The sequence below is a fragment of the Pogoniulus pusillus genome, chromosome 18 (assembly GCF_015220805.1).
Source record: "Pogoniulus pusillus isolate bPogPus1 chromosome 18, bPogPus1.pri, whole genome shotgun sequence".
NCBI classification, from domain to species: domain Eukaryota; kingdom Metazoa; phylum Chordata; class Aves; order Piciformes; family Lybiidae; genus Pogoniulus; species Pogoniulus pusillus.
This window is the reverse complement of record NC_087281.1, coordinates 18872112-18892293: the sequence shown is the minus strand read 5'-3', so window position 1 is coordinate 18892293 and position 20182 is coordinate 18872112. Positions and strand designations below refer to the sequence as shown.

General features: G+C 38.5%; 1 protein-coding gene across 9 annotated transcripts in view; it reads left to right on the top strand.

Moving 5' to 3' along the window:
• Positions 1 to 1449: 1449 nt before the first annotated feature.
• RGS7 (regulator of G protein signaling 7) overlaps positions 1450 to 20182 on the top strand; it is a 194995-nt gene continuing 176262 nt past the window's right edge. For 6 of the 9 annotated variants that reach the window (XM_064158619.1, XM_064158620.1, XM_064158618.1 and 3 more), the window contains exons 1-2: positions 2652 to 2670; positions 2929 to 3027. In XM_064158619.1, the coding sequence (XP_064014689.1) occupies positions 2665 to 2670; positions 2929 to 3027 (105 nt within the window). In that variant the 5' untranslated portion in view covers positions 2652 to 2664. Of the gene's footprint in view, positions 1834 to 2044; positions 2141 to 2651; positions 2671 to 2928; positions 3028 to 20182 lie in introns of those variants that run through there. The other 3 variants (XM_064158621.1, XM_064158622.1, XM_064158626.1) reach the window with 3 other exon arrangements.

The following is a 20182-nucleotide window of genomic DNA, read 5'->3' as shown; positions in this document are numbered from 1 at the left end:
GCTTTTAATAGGAAACAAGTATTTCCTTAGTTCTCTGTTTATTCTTTAGTTTCATAATTATCTTTGCCCACTATTTGCAGCATTGATCCTTCTTCGCTTTTTCCTATTGTACTGTTGATTTTTTTAACTTGTGCTGGTCTCTCTTCCATCTCAAAACTTCAGATTTCTCCCTTGTCCATGCCATTTGTTCCTACATTGCCTTTTCCTCATGACATATCTTTGTAGAAGTTTGACTTACAGTATCTGTCTTGTACAGAGCTCCTTTCCTTTACTGCCAGTAGATCTCATTGAAATAAGTTTTGATTCTTATTCTGTGTTGTGTCATTTCACCTTTCATTACATCATTATCTGAGGAACATTCCCTATTCATGTTGGAGATCACCTTTCTTTAATCTGGTGTTCATTCCAAGACCATTATCAAACCTATGTCTTCCTTCAGGTCTCCAAGGAGTCCAGATCATCCCTTTCATTCCTTTTCCCTTTATGTTGTTGTGGCCACTGTGAGTCTATTTGTTGTCTTAATTAGTTAATCACATTCTCTGTTAAATTATTAAGGCCTCTACAAAGTTTGGAAGAGCAGTTAAAGGTAGACACAGTAGCTGATAAGAGCAAACTTCTAGCAGAATAGTGTTGAGTTAGAGACTCAAATCTCACTTTGATCTCATCTCACTCTATGGAAAAGGTAGAAAGAAGAGTGGAGATGATGCAACATGGCAACCTCTGTGCTTGAATTGTGTGATCTACAAGTGCACAGTCCACAGGGCGCAGTGTAGAGTCGATGATGACTTCTTTTTTTCAGGATCATCCCTGTAGAAAGAGTTACTGTTTCCAGAAAATACAGTTTCAGGTGGGACTATCACAAAACTTAACTACTTGTGCTCTCTTAGCTGTTGAATTCTCTGTTTCAACAGATTTGGACAGTTAAAGCATTCTTGTCTGTTATGTGATGAGGAAGTAAGACTTAAAGACCTGATCTTTTTTCTTTGTCATGGTCAGTGCTAGGCGTTCACAAATTAGGCAATTGCCTGGAACATAGCAAGACAGCCCTGTGGGTGTTCTGAGGTGTCTTCAGGGTTCCTTCCTATTTGACTGGAACAGACTTGCTCTCTCCATTCCGCTGCTCCGAACGAGATGTCTGCAGTGCCAACACGCTGTAAGCTCTCCCTAGTTCTCTCCGAAAACACCACATGAAGAGTCTAGCATAAGGCAGAGGAACAGATTCCCTGTTGCTGTCGGTAAAGGAGCAATGGAAGCGGCGAGGCGCTTTCTCCACCAGTGCTCTTCACCACCAACTCCCCCCCGTTCATTCGCTATCCCTCTAGCCCACATTTTCTTCCAGCCCAGCCCTCCAGTACTGCTTAATGTCATTTACAGGAGCCGCTGCCAGATCTGCTGGCAGCTGCAGTTCCTCGGTCGCTGTTTTCGGTTAGCGGGCTGAGAGCGCTGAGGAGGAGGAGGGCTGCTGCGTGCTGGAGCGGCAGTAACAGCAGCAGCACCTTTGACGTGCCCGTCCCCCACGTGACGGCCGCTCCATTGCAGGGAGGGAGCTGAGCCGCCGCCGCTCCGGCAGAGCAGGGCAGAGCCGCAGCCTCGGCGGCGGCGGCAGCATTAGCAGCAGCGGCAGCATTAGCAGCGGCGGCAGCATTAGCAGCAGCGGCAGCATTAGCAGCAGCGGCGGCGCCTCCGCCCGCAGTGCGTGAGCGCGCGTGTGTGATGCGCGAGCGCCGCGTCCCTCCGCGCGCTGCCGGCTGACAGTGTCCGCGCGGGGCGCGTCAGGAGCAGCAGCAGGAGGCGAGGAGCCGCGGGCACCGCGCAGTGACCTTGGCCCAGGAGGTAAACGAGCCGGGCGGGAGCCCCGCTCCGCGCCGCGCCCCCGCCCCGTACCGCCCGCGGGGACGCCGGGGCCCCGCCGCCGCCGCTGTCCGCGGTGCTGAGAGTGCGGGCACCTTGCCCGACTCCGCGCCACGCCTGCCGCCGCGCCGGGCGAGCCGGTTCTCCCGGCGAGCCGGTTCTCCCGGCCATTTGCTGCCGGGAGGCGCGCACCCATGGGCGGGCGCTGCGGGGGTAGGGCAGGGCTTGGCTTGTTGGTGTGGTGAAGCCCTCGCGCCAGAGGTCTGAGGAACAGGGGAGGGCTCTGGAGGTAAGTGGAGTAGAGCTCAACCCTCCGGGCTCTCTGCGACCCTGGTGTGGTCTGTAGATGGAGCACATTCTTACACCGGCGTGCAAAGCCGGAGCTACGGCATGATCTGAGCTCTTGCTTTAGTGCAGCTCCCGTGTGACCGGGAGAAGGGCGGGGAGGAGACGGTGCTGGCGGCGGAGCCGGTGTTTTGCAGTGAAGTACGATGAAAGTAGGTGAAAGCAACAGGAAGGGTTTCCTGGCTTGTTTCTTCCTTCACCTCCCGTCATCTGCTTGCCTCCTCCGGCATATGTGTAAGAGCACACACGTGCTGGTGAATTAAAGAGAAGGTTAAAGCATCTGGTTTGCTTTTTGTATATTTGAGGCTTGTGGAAGTTGCTATGGCCCGAGCTGGGAGGAGAGGGCACTGCTGAATAAACAGTCACGGGCTGAGGCGGTCCTTCCAAAACTCTGGTCTGGAAGATGTGGACTGTCCCTTGATGAAGCAGGGGAGGAAGGAATGCTTCGCGAGGAGGCATCTGCATGATATGGTGGTTAGTGGAATGTCAGGGAGATATTCAGAGTGACAATTCATTAACACCTAAATTAGATTACCATGTTACATTAATTATTTACAGGCGAAAGAGAGTAACGACAGTTAATGATGAAATAGCAGCTTTGATCCAATGTAAATATCTGGAGTAAGAATACTCTGATTCTGATAACATTCTGGTAGAAAGTCAGATCCATTAATCAAGGAAGGAAAGAGACCTGAGGCGATGTCTTACTGAAACCATTTTTACCTTTTACAGTGCAGATCAAATTTGTGGGTCATGGCCCAAGGAAATAATTATGGGCAAAGCAGCAACGGGGTGGCCGATGAATCCCCAAACATGCTGGTATACAGAAAGGTAAGCCTTTGTATTTTTCAAAAGCTGAGGAGGAGACTTAAGGAGATGGTGAAATCCTGACCTCTTTTGCCCAGCAAGTGAGGCTGTTATTTTACAATTCCGGGAATAGATGCTGCCGCTGTGTTTTGTGTTGAACGGAGCAGTCCGGTTTCAGAACATGATTGCTTACCGCTCATTTGGAAGGCTTTGCATCTGTTGACTTTTGAGCTGCATAGTGTAGGTGGTTTAAATCTCATGTGCAATGTAGATCTCTATTACAGGTACTACTGGTGACTCCTGTTTTGGGAAATCACTGGATCTGTTGTTTCAAATGGTAGAATATGCATCTATCCACTTTGTGTTGTGTTCAGAAACAGTTAGTTTTCAGTTTGAAATACTTGATGTCTTCCATTCAGTTCATGCTTTGATAGATAGGATATGCGGTGGCAATGATGCACCAAACTGGAACATGTTTCAAATTCAAGTGTTCACTTGTAAAATATAATTTTAAAGATGAATTAATGTATTTTAAAGCTAAATATTAACTGTATAATACAATATTTCGTACTTCTGTCTCTGGACAAAGATTTTCAGAGTGCAGTAGGGCCGGAACCACTAATTTATTTTGTATGAGAAAAACTGACTAAAGATATTACTTATCTGCAGTCACCACAACTCAAAAAAACTTAAACACTCCAGGGATTCTCTCTGGGAAGGATTTTTAGTGTAGTTATTCTAATACTGTCAATACACAAATTTCCAGACACTAAACTCTAGTAATGTGACCTATTTAGCCACTGTGCTTTCATTTAAGTAGCAGTAAATGCTTAGGAATTTTGAAGTGTAGATATACATAATTAAAAAAAAAATGCATTTATCAAAAAATAATAACAGAACAAATTCTTAAAATAATGGAAAAACCCTGTTGTCACAAACTGAAGTACATGATTATGCAAATACTTGCTTATTTCCAGAACACAGTGCATTCTAACTTGTTTGTGGTTGTTTTTCTCAGGTGGAAATAATCAATATTTTTACTTTGATAGAGGTATTGACTTTTCCTTTTGCAAGTTTTTTGCAATAGAAAGCATCTGATATCTGACTCAGTTTAGTCTTTGAGGTGAATCGAGGTACCACCAGTATCTGTGTTAAGTGGTTTTTTCCCAGAAATTAAAAAAAAAGGCTCCAATTGAAGTCTGATGCATGCTTTTTTCTCTCTTCCTGTTTTCAAGTTTGTTACTGATTCCAGTTTGTTGATTATATTTGTTTAAAAAGTTAGGCTATTTTTACATAAGTGAATGCATGTATTAGCTTAGCCTAGTTATCGATCTATGCAAGAATATGTGTCTACAAAAATACAGGTTCACCTTTCCAGTAACAGCACAAGTGTGTTTTAAAATGCAACTGCATGCATTAATTTGTATGTGAGAACATACTGGATATATTAGAAGTAGTATACCAAAGCTTATGTTGGTCTTTATATTTCTATTGATCATTCTAAGCAGAGTCTTTCCACATTTGTCATGTAGTTCCACACTGAAAAGTCTTTTTCTCAGGTTATTACACAGAGAAAGGAGCACAGAGAAACTGTTTTGATTTTCCCATGTGTGAAGAACTGGTCAAGCTTGTAACCCATTATATTTAATGTGACTTCATGAAAAAAAATAACATTGCCCTTGAATAGCCTCCTGATTGAAATGGAACTGCCGAATTTGGTGATGAGAATCCTGATGATGTGGGGAAAATTTGAAAATGGGGAGCGCAGATAGGACACAAAACCTCCGGTGTATGCTCAGCAAATCGAAGCATCAAACACTTTTGCAGTTCTCTGTAAATCAGCAGTAAAGGCATGATACCAGTTTGTGTCTTTCAGTGTAGCAGTGGTCATGTTGCAAGTGGTGCACTGAGTATTAACCTTCTGCAGAGCAATGACCTTCTACAGCATTTAGTGCCATGTTTATTTTTATACATGTCAACTTATTTTTGTAACATGGTGAATCAAAAAATCGTTTAAGACTGTTCACACTGCTGTTAGAGTACAAAGAGTACTTGAATGCCTTGGCAGTAGTCAAAGAATAGGCAACAAAATAAGAGAACTTAAAAAAAGAAGTCACCTACTTTTTTTTCCCATATGATATTTGTGTGATCAAATGTGTTATAAATTATGTGTCTAGAACAGAAGAGGAGCATAGTTAGGTGGAAATCCTTTCAGTTCAGAATATATAATCTCTGGATATAGTTCTCTAATAGCAACAACTAAATCACAGGATTCCTTGTAATACATTTGAAAACACAATACTTCTCTGTCTGTCATTGTGTTGGAAATGAAAGCGCTGTGCAGAGTGAACAAAGAACTAGATCTGCCAGCTTCATGAAGGACTCTTTTTTTTTTTTGCCCATTGGAAAAGTATTAATAGTTGTTAGGAAAAAAAAAAAGCAAATACGGTATTGGCTGGCTTCAGAAGAAGACTGAATTTGAAGCCATATGTTTTGAATAATGTTGCTGAAATCCACAAATGCAGATTTTTATACAACATAAACACATGCAGTAGCATACATTTTGTGATACATGTACCTGCAAGGAATAGGTGAGGACTATTTTATTGCTTGTGTTAACACAGAACTAAAATTTAGCCAGGGTGAGTGAAGACCATTGCTTTGGCTGTAATCCGATATGTCTACTAGTCAGACACAATCTGAACTGTGTTCTGAACGTGGAGTTACAGCCCTGGGTTTACTAAATCCTGATTCTGTCAGGAGCATTTTAGAGAAAATTCTGTACAGAGTAAAATTCTCATGTTTAGAAATGTAGTATTTAAAGCTTGAATCATTATAGAATAATTTTTTTCACTTTAAATTGCAAGCTCTTGACAAAAAAGGTATTTTTGCATTTTTTGTTATGTATTTGGTTTGTGATTAGTTACTTATTTTATAGGCTGAAGAAAGAAGGATTATCAAATTGTAATCTAGAGTAATGTAGAGTGTAGATGGCCTGTTATTTTTGTAGTTCCTTGTACTCCTAGAGAAGAGTTTAATAACATTTTACTTATAAATACAAAATATATATTTAAAAATCAGAGGGTAATTAAATATTCAGTGTATACATAGCTTAGAATTACTTATCTGTGATGGAAAATACCTATGTTTATTTTTCTGGTCTGTGCTTTGCTTACTTTTTTAGTCAAATGTATGTTGCAAACATCAGGACTTTTAATTTGTAAGTTTAGTGGTTGTTATATTGGTGTTTGAGAGATGATAACCTTACTGCTACAAAATAAAGCTGTCCTTGTCTGAATAGCAATATTTTTCTTACTGAGACTTTGGTTCTCTACCTTCTTCACTGCCTTGTGTGTTAAAACAGTTTTTGCCAAAGCTGATTAGAATTACGAACAGTTGGAGTTTTTAGTGCTGTAATGAAGATAATGAGGTGTCTGTTTTGTTCTTGTGACAATTGTTGAAGGTCAAATATGCCACTACTCATGTATAGCAAGGTTGGAATTTGTAATCTCAAGATAATTCATAGTTTATCATTATCTGATACTCTTTATGTTAATTACACATCCAAAGCATGATTCTGAGCAAATATTGATAAGGAGCAATAGCCACACAGTGACAATATTTGAGGAAATAGTGACCACCATTTTCTGGTAATCATTCGTCTGTCCTCTGCTTCTGCCAGAGATGACTTCCAGCATTGTGTGCAGATAATACTGTATTCTCATGTGGCTTTTATGAACTTCTTCCTTAATGAAGGGTATTGGAAGAAAAGCTTGTGAGACTAAGGAAGGATATGGTAGGTGGGCTTTTCTGAAGTGCTGTCACTCACTTTGGTAAGGGAATAATTAGATTGGTATTATGCATTTATGAATATGCTATTGAAACCTATGGAGGCATCTTGCTCCCACTGAGTGAAGTACTAAAGAGGAGAAAGATCAACATTTGTAGACCTCAGGAATTCCAGCTGTAGGAAGAACAGAATTTACATCCCTGCCCAGTGTGAATGTCATCAGGATGTTGTAGCTCCAAAGTAGTTGGTTGATAGTGAAGTAAGCTGTTACATAGGTAATACTTAATACTGAAGGACAGTATAGTTGCTAGGTGCTGTGAAGTGCGTTTCATGTGGTGAGACTGCATATTTCTTTGTACACTCTTGCCCTCATGTTTGTATCAGCCCCCTGTGGAGTGATTCACTTTGATTCTGTATCCTCTCCAGGAACAGTTATTGTTAATGCTAGTTGTTTTGGCACTGTTTGTGATAAGAGCATTGTAAAGGATTGAGTGTTTTCACAACTGTAGAGAACCACCGAAAATGCTAAGGAAACCTACTTAAAAATATATCTTGAGTCTGCAGGTGGCTAGATCTGTGAGAGGGGCACCTGCCCTATGTGTTGGCTTTGCCGATTCCTGCTGGTATTTTCCATCCTTTTTCTTCTCCTCTCTTTTCCTCTCTTAGGTATAGAAATGTATCAAGTGATATTGTAGTGAGAGGTTTCCTGCTGCTTACTGTTCTGTGCTTGATGTGTTCGGATCACTGGTGTTACTGATGAATGCTAAAAGCACACACAATTCTGCACCACCATGTTACTTGATTCTTCATCCCACATGTGCCATCTGAAAACTGTATGTGTCTGTTTTGATTGTTCATTGTCATTTTCAGTTTCTCTGCTTCTTTCTTTTGAAGCAGTCTACATTCGTAGCTATGGAAACAATGATGCTATTGATAATGACGTACAATACAGAGTCAGAAATTGTTTGTTTTGGAGTTTTGAGTTTTGTTGTCTTTTACTTCAGACTTGAAATATTCTTTGTGGACCACAGGAATTTTTATAGTATCATGTGGTAACATGTGACAGATTCCCACCAAAACTAATATAAACTATAATGAGTCCAAATGAAATACTTTTGAGTAAATACAACTTGTTTAAATGTGGCTGTTTTCTCAATTCAGGAATCACAAACTAGTTGAACCACAGCTGTAATTTTTAGTACAGGAATCACTACACCAGCTTCTTCAGTCTATGGAAGAAGAAATTTGGTAATTTCTTTTTCTCTCTGCTAAAGAGAAGAAATTTGGCTTATGAAATCCTTTTACAAATCTAAACTCCCTATCAAATGTAGAAAGAACAGAATAAAACCACCAGCAGAATATGTTTAATTGGTTTTCACATGCTATAAAACTTTTCAAAGTGTAATAGAAAGGTAAAGTCTGCAGATATATAATAATGTTGAGCACGAGCAACAGCTGGTTTTAAACTGTATCTCTAATAATAGAAAGTTTTAAAAAAATGAATACAATGCATACAATTTACTCTCTGTGTTACAGATGGCTAATCTAAGGCATGATAGTGACATGTAAGAGCAGTTGAAAATCTAGAAGTCCTGATTTTTTTGGTGGTGGGGTTGTTTTGGTTTGGATTTTGGTTTTTTGGGGGGTTTGTTTTGATAAAACAGAGCAACCTGTTTTCTACAGAAGAGGGAGCCATTGGAGCTTGCTACCTGGAATGGCTTCCGTTATTTTCTCTTTTTACTTTGGTCAAGGCCAGAAAATCTAGATTTTTACAATGGTAATATGAACCTCACAAAAACGAATAAGGGGAGAATACTTTGAAGGTGGAATTAGTATGATGAAAGGAGATTGTCCACTTTAGAAAAATACCCTCTAATGAAAATTTGAGGTGGTAGTGTAGTGGAAAAAAAAAAGTATATGTATAATTTTCCATGGTGGAGGAATCAGCTGAGAATTGTGATTTTTGGTATTGATTGTCAGCAGCTATAAAAAAAAGACTTGGAAATGAAAATGTTCAGCTATTACAGTAAATGTTGGTTATAAGGGTGACTTGAATAGGTATGGTGGGAATGAGGTTGGCTGGGAAGCCACAGGGAACATTAGCCCTAGTTGCTGAGGAAAAAGCAGAGTTGGAAACTGCAGCCTCATCTGGAAAGTGAGAATTGCCTGGGTTTAGTGCTGGAAAGCAGACTGGCCAAGAAATGGAGCTGTAGGAGCATCTCATAAAGCCACTTTTAGCTCTCAGTGAAGCTTTTACTAGATAGCATGCAGATTTCTTAAGTGACAAGGATGGTAGCTTGGCATGTGGACTATTTAGCTTTCTAAAATTTGGGGCCTGCTTTGTGCTTGTATTTGAAAACTTTATTTATCAGATGCTGCTATCAATGTCTCTGTTTGCACCTCCAAGAAGATGGCTTTAGGGGCTGAATTTCAGAGAAGCTGCTTTGTCTGCGAAGGTAATTAGGGCATCAAAAATGAGACATCAGTCTTGCCTTTTCTTACTGTTGTTATCTGCTCTTCCTATAAATATGTTTCTGGCTAAAAGTTTATTGCTGATGAACAGGAACTGGAGAGATGCTACTGTAATGTACAGCTTATCCATATTTTTTAGAACTGAGCTACTTCTGTTTGATTGAGGACATCTTTTATAGCTATTAAATTTAAAGTATTATTCAAATGAGAAATCCTTTTGGGGAAGTTTCTAAGAGTTTATCATATTGTATTTTATATCAAAGATGTGCTGCTGTAGTTCTGGAAAACCTTGAGTGAGCTGAATAGACCCCAAGGACCATCCAGATAAAAATTGATCCATCATAGTGAAATCATCACTCTCCTGGCATTCTCATACTGTTCTTGCCAAAATCAGGTCAAGCTGTAAATCTGAAACTGTATTAACTCTTTTTGCATCAGTTTTGCTGGGCTGAACTGATGTGCTGAATACTGTTTGATTAACATAGCATGAAATTCTAGGAAGGGAGGATTGTGCCACAGAGGAATAGACAGGAAACACGGATGATTTCTTCACAATGCAGTTCAGATGTACAAGGATTATGTTGCTGCAAGTGAAAATCTTTTCCTGTAACACCAAAAAAAAAAAGGTTTTTTTCCTTTCTATTCCAGTTGTTCCTGGTGGTGTGCATGGTCATATAAACTGAGTGTACATGCATGCAGACTTCAGGTGTCTAACAAACTGACAGTTGTAAGTGCCCTCTCAGCAGCCCAGTTCTGCTGTTTTAGGACACGTAGTGGCGATAGGGTGTGCCTGCTTTCATGATGGAGTTTATGAAGTCAGGAGTCTTTGTTGTTGATTAAATGGCAAACCACAGTAACAAAAAAAAAATGTGCATACAGCCACTATGGAATTTCTTTTGGAAGGAATAGTACACCATCTAAACCCTCTTCTACTGGAATCTAGTTATTGTTTCATAATTGAATAAACATGAACAAAAGGTTGCTTGTATTAGAGGATATTTATATATAATAGTTTTTGACAGTATCTCATGTACATGTACACTGCTGCACTTTGTCTTACACATTGTAAAAATGAATTGCACTGAAGTATTTCGAATAGCTGTTATTTAAAAACACCCTAAATGCTGGTGGAAAAACAGTTTTCCTCATCCACTTTTTTATCAGAATGAATAATCAGTTTATGGAATGGTTTTTGAAAGAAATAAATATTACTTCTTAACACCTACACTTCTCTGAACTACAGACCGTTAGAAATACTAATCTTTGATCAAGATTCTGCCCTTCATAGCATCTCTTGATATCAGCAGGAGCCATATAATTGCTTGTGATGTAGAATCAATACCAACATGAAAACCGACAAAGTTTAATAACCACCTGTACTGGTTTGAGCAGAAACAGAACTAACCCTGTTCAGAGACATTACTTCTCAGCTAAGTCTCTCCTGAATGACCACACTTTCTGAAATTAACGGTGTATTTTGCCAGACACTGTCTGCTTCTAGAAGTGCTAATGCTTGATTTTGACAGTGATTACTAAGGACTGATATGCAGAAAGGGTCACTGTGAAATCTTACATACTTTTTGGTGGATGCAATAAGTGTTTGCATCGTTTGGAAGCAGCAGGACAGGCATCCTTGAACTGATCAATGAGTATTTAATTCAATACAATATTAATCCTATTTAGTCTAAAGCTGTAGGATCACAGGGATTAATCCCTCCTCTTTGATGGCCAGTGTCTGTGGATATCTGTCCAATCTTTATTCAAACCAAGCCCATGAGTCTATCCAGCTCCTGAGTTTGGCTCTTTTCTGCCACTGAGTTGACTGTGAGTCTTCCATGATGATGCTGACATAGTTGCCATTAAGGGGGTTGGGTTCAGTATTGGTTTTGTATATATTTGTGTATGTTTAATTTTACTGCTATTACTTTCATTAGAGCTGTTTCTTTCTTTCTTATTCCCTTTCTCTTCCCCTTTGGGAAAGAAAAGGAGGTAGCAGAGAGCATCTGTCATTTGTCTAGTGGCTGGCCCAGCTCTAACCCTTGACATACCTTGGAAGCAGGTGTTTTACAAAAACAGTTATCTGCTGTACACTTCTATCTGTCTGTCCATAGGGGGTTATATAGAAGATACTGTAACTATACCACAAAATCCCTGACATTGGCATGTTTAGTGCTGCAAGCTTATGTGTGATCTGAAGAATAAGTTATTGGGTAGCTTATTTAATCAGTATGATATGTAAAATAGGTGGTCTGCAGTATAATTAAACTCACATTGCTGAAATTCTGTTAAATTCAACTGTTTAATTTATACAGAGTACCTTAAATTTATTGAAGTACTACATTAGGTGGTAAAGTACTGCAATCATAGGAATGCAGTTTTAGACAATTAGAATAATATAAACAACATGCACTCTACCCAGCTGCTCGCAGTATCAGCAGCTTTCAAATGTCTTGTTTTTTGTTGAAGAATTTCTAAGCAACAACTAATTCAATTCAAGTCACTAGGAGTTAAAGTTTTCTCAGTAGCTTGTCACAAATTGTGTCTATTACTCTATGCAATCATCACACTATCAGAATGAAATATTTAGAGTCTGGCTCCTGTGGTCTGGTAGAAATACCCGTGTCCGTCAGAGCAGAAGAAACATATTAATGCCCAGTAAAGTTAATGCATTAGTTTGGTTTCCAAGAGACAGGAGAAATGCCTTTGGCTTGTTTAAAACAGTGATAAATGGCACAGTGCTTTATCCGTGATAATTTCTTTAAAACCTGCAGTATAAGAATACAGAATTTTCCTGCTGTAGGAAAAGCTTTTTCAAAATTCAATCAATGTTTCTGTTCTACAGGCAGTTGTGATCTGAAGCACTTAGGTTTGTTTACAGTGGAAAAAACATAGTTCTGATCATCCTTCCTCTTTACCAACTCCACTTCTATAGCATTACTTTTTGATACTGAAATTCATGTTCAGTTGTCTTCTTCTTATGTTGAAGTGTTGGTATCATGTTTTGAGGTATATTCAGAAGAAAAACATGTGGACATGTCCTGCTTATAGTTATGTTTGTATTTATCTGTGTTTATATAATTTGTAGCTGTCATACCATCTGTAACAGAAACCTTGGTGTACATAGTTGGTCAGAGAGGCCATAGCCAATGCTATTTTCTCTGAGATTCTTTTGGTTTATATTTATTTTCTCTCTGGAAAATGTGGGCTGATTGTGTGAGACTGAACTTGACAATCCTTTCTGTTTCCATATTCTAACATTTGGAAGCTCTCACTTTAAATTACAGGAAATAAAACGTGTTGTGCAGGTATAAGTGGGTACCTGTGGGTTGCTTCTGAAAGTTCTAACTTTCCTTCCAACTCACTGATGTCTATTATCTAAATGAAGACAGAGGCAGAGATGCCTTTATGTTGTCTGGGAGGGTGTTGCCACAGGACTTTGACTTGCCATCCTGCTTTTTTTTTTGGTAAGAGATTCTTTGCAGGGCTATAGTTCTTACTTCCCCTTCAGGATTCTACCCTTTGTGTCCTGTGAAGTAGTTTCTCAAGTAGATAGCTTTATGAGGCTTATCCTTAGTCACTCTTAGAAATATTAAAAGACATGGAGTAGATTCAAGAGGAGAGTGCTGCATGTGAGACACTGAAAGAAAAATCCTTAGCATGACATCATTCTGTCACTTGCAACATGTTTGTCTTTATGTGAGCTATACCACCTATTACTCTTTCTGGTGAATATGGCAAAAGGAACTGGATTGAAGGAGACCAGCAGGACTGTGCAGGCACTTCTGGAAATGGTTCCAGAGGTTCACTAGGTGGTGCTCTTTCTCCTGGGTAGTGAACCAACATCCAACAGACATGCTGAGAGGGATTCTCTTGACGAGGGAATGAATGCTGTTCTCAGACAGGGTCTTCCTAGATCGATGTTGATTTTGGTGTCTTGGTCAAATTGTTGATGAAGTCTTTAGTTCACTGACGCTTGTTCTGCAGTTTCCAGGATGGGAAATCTCTACTGCCATGTGTTCATGAACCAGCCTAAACTTTGCTTTTTGTTATATGTGCTCATGTTCCACAAAGGAGACTGCTGGGCTTAGTGTTCTGTTGGCAAGATGAAAAGATAATTTCTGTGCCTAAAATTTACAATGCCTTATTACATAGTTTAGTGCCTAAACTATGAAATAAGAGGAAGTGATTTGGGAAAACTAGTCAGAAGAGGGTGAGAGTAGATAATTTCCATTTTTATTCTTCATGCATGGTAATGGCCTTTGCATCCCCTACAGAATACTGTCAATCACCACTGCTTGCTACAAATTCACACTTCTTCACATGATTTTGTCCCAGTGTCAGTGGTTCTGCGTGTTGTCTTAAAATGCCTTAGTGAGAGGAAACCATGTTTCTGTACATTCATTTTTTTCCCTTATTCTGCCTATTTTGTGTGATCCATACAGGCATGGTAAAAGGATTTTAGCTGAGTAGCCCACAGGTGACATGAATATTAGCATATGTTTTTAATTTTAGCCATATAATTGTTTTAATTTAGATATGGTTGTCCTTTTTTGCAAGCTATCCTGAATATTGCTAACGATGGGCTGCTTAGATGCTTATGTGTTAGCCAGTTAGACTTCAGAGTGTTACTAGGAAAGGTCTGTGCATTGCATTGTCAACTGTCCTTGGAATGGGTACTTTCTTGAACATTTGAAGCACGTGGAAGATCCAGTGAAGAGGGAGAAATCCTTCCCCCTTTTAATTTTTTTAATTTTTTTTTTTTTAAACTTGGTAAAAGTAGAGCTGAAATTTTCTTTTATTTATGTGGCCCTAACTGCAGAGTAATTGCTGTTCTCACTCAAGTTATTAAGGTTAATTCACTGAAGAGTAGTGCCTCCTGGTTCCTGTATCAGTGAAATACTACAGAAGTTCTCATGCAGTGTTGTCCTGCTGGTGCTGCACTAGAGGTGTGAATTCCAGGGTTTTTTTCCACTGAAGTGGGCTATATTGTAGTATGAATTAGATAATATATTACATTTTGGTTGTATCTTACATTTTCCCTTTAAAGCAAGTCAATATAATGATGACTTTTGAATGAATGGCCCTTCTACAAGCTAAGTAAGTCATAATTAACATATCAGTTGTAACATTATTAATGCAGTGAAGAACTTCTGATAAGTGAGAATAGATGAGGTGATAGTCATTAAGCAGGTTAACACCTTTTTCTTCAAGAAAGAGATGGATTGTGTTTTGGGGGATACAATCTGCATTAGAACACACTGGAAAAGCAGTGGCAGATAGTGTGTTGTACTGACATGCAATGGTGGCCATAGTTTTCGATAATGCTGGGATGATTTGTCATGAGTAGTCTGTTATATCAGTCTTAAAATCTCAGCTGAAGGCAGGTGAAGTCTAGGTTGTGCTGCTGAATGGTTTTGAATAAACCAGCCTGCATCAACCAAGCTCAAAGGCAGGCAGGCAGGCACTTTGGATTTAACTGCTTAGGATGAAATAAAAGGTAGATAGTATTTTAAATCCTATGAAACATTTATCTTAAAATTAATCGACCTCTTCCCACTTCTCAGAGTTAGAACGATTGGAACTGCAGAAACTCTTTATTTGTACAGTGTTCTAAAACCTGTACATTTCTCATGGCTGGAGAAATTTTGTAATGTTACCTGAAGGCAGTTTGGAGAGTACCTAAAATCAAGTAATATATTCAGAAAGTTTGGCAGTGGGAATGTGGATATGAATCATAGTCCTGCTGTCCTGTTTGACAGAATGGTAGTAATTCTGTGTCTTTGTTTCCCATCTGTAATTTGGAGATAATTCAGATGGATTATGAAGAGAACTGGACAGTCTCTAGGATAGTAATGGCAATATTACAGTAACAATATTGCCTTATTTTTCTGATACACCTTTTTTTTGTTTGTTTTCCACAACCCAACTGTGATTCATTAGAGATAACAACATTTGGCTTTGAGATTAACAGATTTTTGTGTTACTTAAGTAATCATCCTGGAGAATTTTATCTGACTCCCAGTGAAGTGTTAGGTGGAGATAACAGCAGCTGAATCTCTGTGTGATACCCTGATAGTAAACTTTATAGGGTCAGTGCCTCTGTTTCTTTACTTCTTTGGTGAGTGATGAGAGAGGGAAAGGGAGGCATGCCTAACCCACAGTATGTGAAGGCCACTTGGCATTTTAACAGTTTTTTCAATGATTTGGTTATGTTCCCTTCCATTTACTGAAATCGTCTAGGGGAAACTCATGTGCTGAAGGAAGCATGAGTGATGGAAGTGCTGACCTTTGTTGAGGGAATGGCATTTTGTATTTTCTAACCACTGCAGCCTATTCTTACTTCTGTAATGCTCATAAATGCCATACTTGAAAAAGAAATGAAAACAGATACTGTAACTGTACCTCTCAGCAATATATCCTAACATTCACCATGCAAAATCTGCATTCATGTGAATATTGTGAGTTTAATATGAGTAGCTATGATTTGAATGAACCTGTGTGGCTTCATACACTGTATTTCTGTGAAACAAGAGAGCTACAAACCAGCTTACTTGTTTGTTTCTTGTGCTTGGCAAATCTTATGTGCTTATCTTTTTTTTCTTAGTCTAATAACAATATTAACAATGTAATAAGAGTTATTATTTGTCCAGTTAGAAAATTCTGCACAGCTAAACATGTCTATACCCTTAATTGTCCATTTATTGCTATTTCCAGATATTAATGTAGTTAAAACTGATACTACACATTTTTTTTTTTTAGTATTTCTTTCTTTCTCTGCTGTCAGATTAAAATTTTCTAGGGTCTTGGGATTTTCTAGGATGTTGGGCCCCTTCTGGGCTTCTTTGTTTTTCAGGTGAGGGGAAGTTTGGATTTCTGTACTATTTCTAAATTGTACATAATTATAAATACATGTAAATATATTGTGTATATATGCTTCTGATTTTTGCCTTTTCTAAAGTAACAAGAGAGCCACAAGATTTGTCTTATAAATTTTTCGTGGCTGTGGACCACAGCATGCAAGTAAAAATGAGGTAAATAGAAGAGATCAAATCTGCTGAAGAATAAATTCCATCCATGGCCATTATCAAAAACCAGTCATTTGTACAGACTGAGGCTGTTAGTGTAATCGAGGAGGCCCCATTAAAAACCATGACCTTTAGCAAATAAGTGATTATTACCCCTGTCTTCCACTCAGTTTTTATAACTGATGCCTGACTTTGCAGCAGTTTGAACTTTGCAATCATCTTAAATGAATGCAGGTTGAAAGACCTTATTAAATAAAAAGCAGAAGTAGAATTACTTTGGGCATAATTTGAACATCCTTTTGGATTAATGACATTTACAGTATTAATCGGAAGCCTGAAAGTCGGTTGCTGGTGGCTAGAATAATTGAAGCATCTCAGCTGACAGAGTTGATGCTCTTGCATCATGATACACATGAAAGGTAGTTTATTTGCATGTAACTTTACTTGTGTTTTCAAGTGCAGTCAGTCATTGCTGAGTGCTTTTTAAAAAAAGGCTAAGAATTCCAACTCCATTGTGAGTGAAAAGTTTTATTTTTTAAATCAAGCAATATTGCTGTGAAAGCTACAGCTCGGTAGCTGGGGTTGTTTAGCCTGGAGAAGAGGAGGCTCAGGGCAGACCTCATTGCTGTCTACAACTACCTGAAGGGAGATTGTAGCCAGCTGGGGGTTGGTCTCTTCTGCCAGGCACCCAGCAATAGAACAAAGGGACACAGTCTCAAGTTGTGCCAGGGGAAGTCTAGGCTGGATGTTAGGAGGAAGTTGTTGGCAGAGAGAGTGATTGGCATTGGAATGGGCTGCCCAGGGAGGTGGTGGAGTCACTCTCCCTGGGGATGTTCAAGAAAAGCCTGGCTGAGGCACTTAGTGCCACGGTCTAGTTGACTGGTTAGGGCTGGGTGCTAGGTTGAACTGGATGATCTTGGAGATCTCTTCCAACCTGGTTGATTCTATGATTCTGTGATAAGTGATATTTATAGAAGCTCTCTTGGAACCAAATTATCTCCTTAACCACTGCAACCAGTGACTTGGGTTTACTTTTTAGGCAATAGCAGTGGAATTTCTAAAACAGAATAATCCAAGTTATTTTAACAATAATATGTGAGGGTTTTTTCAGTTTAGGCTGTACATGTTTTTTCATATCTTGGAGTGATCAACCAGACCTTGTAGTTTAGGTGAATACAGTTGTTGGTAGTTTGTGCTTCTCAAAGGTGGCAAGCTAAAGTGTTGTTTTATCTCACAGAGGAGCAACTAGATAGTAGTTTGGGGGTTTTGTTTGATTGTTTTTTTCCTCTACAGGATACTCTTGGATATTACAGCTTGGAAGTAGTGTGGTAACATCCCAGATCTATTTCCATTCACTGTTCCTCAAATAGAGTTTATAGTTTCTGAATTTTGTCATCTTTGTCTTTTTTTTGTCCTAATATGTGCAAAAGTAAGGAGAATATTTGATTAGTTATTTAATTACTAACTTCAGACATAATTCCTTAAAGGAAGTATGTTTATTTTCTTTTCCTTTTGAAGTACACTGAATTCCAGTTGTAAAGTTGACTTGAAATGTTTCATGTATGGTTTGAAATTTCTATTACTTTATTATATTTTTATTTATATATATATATATACATATATATATATATATATTAGTGGTTTTAGTTTAGAAGAGCTGTATGGGTAATTGCAAACGAACGTGTGCACTCTTGATTTTGGTTTGTGAAATGCATGTTCAAATGTGGTTCTCATCAGTGCTGGTAACCTCAAAAACTTGACATGATTTTTGCAATCAGTAATCTGTTGGATGAATTGATGGATTTCTATGTGCAGACAAGAGCATGTGAAACACTACAAATAAACCTTATTTGCCAAAATTACCATATTATTTCCTATTGTGAAATTATATTGCTGGAGAAGAAAATATTTAGCCAAAATAACATTGGCATTTGTTAGCAGATTTGAGGGATCAAATATATGAATTAGTGGTTATTCTTTTTTGCAGTTGCCCTAAATGATTTTTTCTGTTTGGGAGACTTTTAAGTTTCGAAATGAAATTATTTCTCATATGACACTATATAACAATTTTCAATCATCATTTCCATTCTTGGCCATTGTAAGCCATGAAATGCTGTAAATATTACCTGTAGGTGCTTACTAGAACAAACATTTCTGTAATTCTGCAAGTAACTGATCACTAAATACACAGGTCAGTGTGTACTTGAAATAGATCTACTATTTAAGAGCGTCCCAGCTGTAGAATAAAATTAAAAACTTTAGATAGTGGCAACTCAAAAGCACAAGTCCATGGTATGGTGGTCAAGTCTTAAAAGTGCTGGAATATGTTTTGGCACAAAATCTTTAGGGAGTATTCCAAACTACAGTTAGTAGAAAATAATAAAATGTTTTCCTGACTCCATAGCCAGGACTATCTGAAGTTTGACAAATACAAATATCATGATATAGCTCAGAGGAAGCTTGCAACTTTCAAAGGTCCCTTCCAACATAAACTGTTCTAACAGGTAGTGAAATTGAGTGCATTAGAGGCAGGTTGGTTTGTTTGTTTGTTTTGGGTTAATAAAACACAAAATTATTGATGACTTCTAGGTTTTTGGTTTGTTTGTTTGTTTGTTTTTGTTTTTCTTGTTTTGGGAGGGAAGGGGTTGGTTTGTTTGCTTCTCTCAGAGGGTCTATCATGCAGTAACATGAAATCTCATCTTGGTTTTTTTTTCAGATATTAATCGTCTGTGTTTTGTAAACTAGATGGCAAAGATTTTTTTAAACTCTGAATCAGTATTTTCACATTGACTTTTAAAAGCAATTTAAATAAAACTGTGCTTTGCTTATTGAATATAAACCTAGTTTTGCTGGTAGTGATTTTCATTAGTGCTACTTTGCATGTGACAGTATTTGTAATGATTAGTTTCTTGCAGGTGTACTCACTTCACATTAGTGGTCGATAGTATTCTAATTTGTCGGTATACTGATCTTAGACTATGTTGTGTTTACATCTAACTACCTGAAACTACATCAATTGAAATGTGCCATTTAACAACAACATACTAATACAGGTGTGGAAGATGTTAAAAAATTCCATGTTCCTCACCACTTGTTTCATTTTTTTTTGTTGAAATCTGCTTGGAGACATATTTTGAAGAGGAGAAACAAGAAATGCACTAGAAATGAAGGAGGTATTACACTGGAAAGGTCATGTTGTCTTGAAATGAGAGCCTAGATTTATATTTAAAATTCAAAAATTCTTCATGTAAAAGAAGCCAATGTGACTTTTTAAGTCAAGCTTTGTGAAATAGAAGACCTACCCTTTCTGAATAAAGGAAAGGGCTGTGGCTTGCAGTAATGTTCATGGTGATGGTCCATGATAACCATCTTTCTGGAAGGCTGAGGATTCCTATTACTGATGCTTATTGAGATGTTCAGTGATGTGATTCTGAAAAATGATCAAGCAACTGTATAAACATGCAAAGCTTTACTGAATATCTTAGTCTTAATGAATCTGAAGAGTTCCAAAACATTTCATCACAGAGTTGATTTTGCTGTTTACTACACATAACGTACTTTGTGTTTTGGCACTTCTACTCAAATTAATGAAAATATTGTTTGAAACCCCCCTCCTCCCCCACCAAATGCTGTGGAGAACATCTGGTCCAGTTTCCAGCTCAGAATGACTGTTTGCAAACTAAATCGGGCCAGCTGCACCTACTACTAGTTCTTCCATGTTTGTGAGCAGCAAGGGAGAATCACAGAGGACTTTTGAATTGTAACATTAGAAAAGCAAGAAAAGTGGTTTGAACAGATTTGTATGAGATTTCTTTCTTGAGATATTTGGGTTGTTAACATTGACTTTTGGGTAAAATTCGAGATCTTTTTGATGTGAGGAGTTTTAGAATTG